Source organism: Poecilia latipinna, unplaced genomic scaffold (assembly GCF_001443285.1).
Source record: "Poecilia latipinna isolate Pla-1442-1.1 unplaced genomic scaffold, P_latipinna-1.0 Scaffold4278, whole genome shotgun sequence".
Taxonomy (NCBI): domain Eukaryota; kingdom Metazoa; phylum Chordata; class Actinopteri; order Cyprinodontiformes; family Poeciliidae; genus Poecilia; species Poecilia latipinna.
The window spans coordinates 19151-23990 of NW_015116894.1; the positions used below are offsets into that span (position 1 = coordinate 19151).

At 38.4% G+C, this 4840-nt stretch overlaps 1 protein-coding gene across 1 annotated transcript in view; it reads right to left on the reverse strand.

The window, feature by feature from the left end:
• The window catches only part of LOC106942444 (membrane-associated phosphatidylinositol transfer protein 2-like), a 23593-nt gene extending 19097 nt beyond the window's left edge, over window positions 1-4496 (reverse strand). Inside the window, exons 1-2 of the mRNA XM_015025714.1 lie at window positions 4483-4496; window positions 1148-1361 (exon numbers count right to left, since the gene is read on the reverse strand). Of these exons, the coding sequence (XP_014881200.1) occupies window positions 1148-1225 (78 nt within the window). The 5' untranslated portion in view covers window positions 1226-1361; window positions 4483-4496. The remainder of the gene's footprint in view (window positions 1-1147; window positions 1362-4482) is intronic.
• Between the last annotated feature and the right edge of the window lie 344 nt (window positions 4497-4840).

Sequence of the window (4840 nt, forward strand, 5' to 3'; positions counted from 1 at the left end):
TGTATGTTTGTNTGTTGAGCAAACAAAAACTGCTTTGATAAAAATTTTGTAAATTTTGTTCTGTTTTCATTGTAAATCCTGAAGTTTGCTATTTAACTTTTCTTTCTAACCCCACAATGAAGGCATTCTTTACATCTCATCGGTTTTCTAAAATAATTTTTATTTTTTGCCAAAACTGATTTTAACCAAAAACAAACAAAAAAAATTGACAAAAGATGATTTAGGCAAACAAAAACAAAAAAATCCTTTTTGGCAAAAGATGAGTAAGGTCTTTATTTTAGAAAAATGATATGTTAAAAAAAATAAGTCTCTAAAGCTGCAGTTTGTATCTTTACAAAAATATGTTGTTTTATTCCCCCATATTTATTAAAACGGTCTGCAGAAATGCACCGCTCCCAATCAAAGCCAACCAATCAGATTCAAGAGGAGGGACTTGACGTTGTCAATCAAACTCGTGTACACAGTTCAATGTGTTAATGGTGGAAGAGCATCTTTCCATTACAGGAAAATCGTTTTTCCGCCATCATTAATACTTATGCTAACTAGCCTTAGCAGTGTTGGCCCACTATGTGGTGTAGTTGTAGCTTAGCAACAAGCAAGTGAGAAAGGGTGAGCACGAGAGTGGTTGACAGCGCTAAGACCCTCCTCCTGGCTCTAATTGGTTGTTTCTGACTGAGTCACACCAGGAAGAATGGAGAGAAGCTATTTTCCCAGACTGTCTGTCATATATTATACTGTCACAACATCATGATGATTTTAACAAATAGCTTTAAGTAAACAGAGTGTCATTAAAGTGTTTCATAACTGGGCCATGTGTCTCTGTTTTGGAAATCCAAAAATGGTCATCCCACCATGTAAGTGTATCTGACAAGTATATTAATAACAGGAAGCTTTGTTTAGCTTCAAATTGCATTCGTAAATGAAACAAAGAGGTTTAAACCAAAAATACTCCATAGTTTAAAGGTTCCTGACAAAAATTATTTATTTTCATTTAACCTTTAGTTTACCAGGAAAATCCCATTGTGATTAGAAATCCTGGCCAAGATCAGTGGCAGCACACAGACAGATTACAGAGCATTCACAGCAAAATCAGAAAAAGTTAACACCGTTAAAAGATTCCTCCTGAAAATCAGCAGGAAGTGCTCACCTGGATCATGTAGAGCTGAGCGATGCGGTACTCCTCCACACTCATCGGCATGGGGATCCGGTACTCCTTGATCAGCATGGCTGTGCTGGAACAGAACCGACTCTGCCTGCCTGCGTTCGCGGGGTCTGAAGGTGAGGCTCCTCTCGGTCAGGCTTTGCTAACCCAGCAGCATCGTTAGTCAGCGAGGAGGCAGCCGTCTGTCATTTCCCCCCGCCTGAGACAGAAAAACAAACGGCATTCAGTGTGGGGAGGAAAAAAACGACAACTCTATAACGTCCCTTCAGCCTCCGGCTTACTTACAAGCCATAGGAGGAGTTAGCATGCTTGTCTGAGGGATTAAAGCCCTCCATATACAAGCCAACACATCCTGTGTGTGTGCTCCAGCAGATCTATTACAAGGTAATCCACTGACCCAGCAGCAGCGCTGAAATCCTCCTGCAACCTAAATCCCAACTCTGTGGCACCAAAGATGCAGCAGCGATGGCACTGAAGGACTAATCTTTGGTGTGACCTCTGCAGGTTCTCTACCACTGCAGTGTGGATGTATTTATCTATCTGATCTGACTTTTATTTAGCAATTTCTTAACTGCCTAAAGCTTTGATTAGAGCTGGACAATAAATCTGTAATAATAATCTACTCAGTTTCTCCAGAACCAAATATAGAGATCCAGCATTCAGCTTCTATGCACCACTAATCTGGAACAAACTTCCAGAACACCATAAAGCAGCCGAAACAATGAGTTCTTGTAAATCAAGGCTAAAACCCCCACCTGTTTAGAGTTTCTTTTGAACCAAATTGGAGCCAGGAGGCGGGTCTTAGTGCTGTCAATCACAGTCATGTATGTGCTCCTCATAACATCCCTCTTTCTCTCTGCTACATTACAGCAGGTTCACCGCAAGAATCCTGAGGCTCGTTAGCATGGCCACTGATTTCCCTGCCATTAGTACGTTTAGCAGCGTTAACATTTTATTGTTGAAATTTTGTATTTTGATTTTGATTATTTGTTTATTTTGTGATGTCCTTTTGTAATGTTTGTAAAATGTTAAAGTTGCTGAGGCCGTAAATTAGAAATTTGTTTCCATTTTGATTTTGCCTTAAAGTATTTTTTTATAACTTTATTGTAACTTTTGTGGTGTGAGCCCCAGGAAGGTAATAGTCAGTGGTCTAGAGTAATGGGGATCTCTTAATAATAATAATAAAAAAGTACATAAGCATGATTAACAACGCTAAGACCCGCCCCCTGACTCTGATTGGTTGCATTTCTTCAGGTGGCAATAATAGCTTAGGAAGGAGGTGAAGGGGATCGATCTTTCCACAGATTATCTCTCATATTATACTGTCACGACATGCTGACAGTTTTAACAAATCTGTAAACAAAAAAACATTTCTGTGAAAGTTACACACATTAGCTTTAATGGTGGAGGATAAGAACAACAGACAGTTTCTTTCAGAACAGCTTCCAAACTTAGATTCTGCTGACCCATGATTCAAATGAATGGCCTGGAGGCAACGTGTGCTGTGAATTTCCACAACATAAATAAACTGAACTCAATTAAGCTGAATTAATAACACCCTTCAGCTCATCTGCATTGTTGGCTCATTTTCCTCTTGACACTGTGTGTAATGAATCCAAACATTATATGAGTTTCACTATGCTGAACTGAATCACTGAAATAAATTAGCTGTGGAAAGCTATTTGATTTATTAAATGTACCCACATGCCTGTGCTATCTGTGTTGATTTAATGTTAAGCTTTTCTTTATGTTATTTTCCAAGTAATTAACAGAAAACGAACTGAGCATAAAGCTAATACAGAAAATGTCGTTTCTTTCATTCTAAAACAGTCTGTGTTTACATTTCTCTTTTCCGATTTCCAATTTTTAGAAATATGGTGGCTGCGATGTGGAAACCAGACAGACAATCTTATAGTGCTTTAGATCTCTGAATGTAAATGACTACATAAAAGGACACTGAGACAAGAAAGAGGCTGTTAGACTCTTATTGCAGTCGGTGAGTGTAAACTAATCACATCCTTAAGAGGACGGCTTTTCTTTTTTGTTTCCAGTGATCCAATTACATGTTTTGTTTACACAACCACAGCGGACACTCCCTGCCCTGCCATACTGGAATCCTGACGGTCTGAGCCTTTACAAACCGTCGGGATTCATGATGTGTGTAAAATTCACCAGGAACTGGCTAACAACGAACAGCATTTTCTCAGATTTATGGTGACTTTAGAGGAATACACATAACTGTGAAATTGATCTCTCCCTCTTTACAAAATTTCTTTTTTCCCCTTTGTAGAGCCAGAGAAAAATAACCTGAATAAATCCAATACATTTTTTTATGATGTCATTTATAAAGAAAAGAAAGGTAAACCCAGTTAATGAAAATGTTTGCTAACTACACTTAAATTTTGTATTTACTCAGATTATGTTTATCTACTATTAAAACTGGTTGGATTTGAAACATTTAAGTGTGTTTTTGGAGGAGACGGGGAACAAAAATAGCTGAAATCTGACAAAATAAATACTGGCAAAAACTTTACTTTTTTGAGTTTAAATCATGTTATAATGTTATTTCCTCATCAAAAACATAAATAGAGTGTTGCCTTTATTCATTCATGCTTGTTTGAGAAATCCTTTAATCTTCCATGGCAATCATTCAGCTGTGCAAAACACCTGGCTGAACTTTGCCCCGTTTCTACCTCACAGAGCAGCCCTTCCCATGACTCCCCCACTCGGCTCCTTCAGACTAGCCATGAGCAATTAACAAATGCCTGGTAGAACTGAGCATCTGCTGAGCTCATTATAGGAGCTACATCTCAGTGAAATGCTGGTAAAAACATTGTTAAAGTGTTAATACAGGAGCCATGTTGTGATGACTTCTTGAAGGCAAAGCTTCAGAAAGAGCAGGAGTTTCTTAAAGAGACAGAGACCCAATTTCAAGGCATTAAATAGCTAAGTAAACTTTCTTTTAAGTCATATTTGAAATTTAGAGCACTTTTGTAACAACTGATGGTAACATAGATACTTAACATAGATACTATGTGCCTGGAAAACACATAACACTGCCCCTTTAAGAGTCTAAGAAAGATCATTTTGTTTTTAGTAAGGCTTAGCCTATAAAAATGATGTTCTGGGTAAAAACATTTGCTTTAAAAAAATAAATGGATAATAATTGTTAATAGCCTAACCTGAAACTCAGGCATGTTAGACGTTTTTCTTCTGTGTCCATGGAGACGGTTTAATGACTCCCATTGCTAATCTAAAGACACTAACTTCTCAGCTCTGCCTTCCTTCCTCGCCCGTCTATCTGAGCCGAGTTCATCCACCTGCTGCCATGTGAACCAGGTCAGCCAATCACAGACTGAGGAGGAGGGAGGTCATGCAGAAGCACAAACTTAATCTTCAGCAGATGATAGCAGGCTGTAAATCTGAGAGGGGAGGGAGTTGGACACTAGAGTCTAATGGGAAGTGTGTGTAAGGTGTGTCTTCATCTGTGCATGATTAAGCATGACTGTGTGGTAGAGTGGGAGACCATGGAGGGTTTGTTAAGCTTCATCAGCTTGTCATTTAATGAAAATATTGCTTTAAGTGGCTACAAACAGGCATTAATTGCACTACATTAGTAGCATATTGAGAATCAGATTTGTGGGCTTTTAGTTTTAGATGTTTTCTTAAACAAAAAAA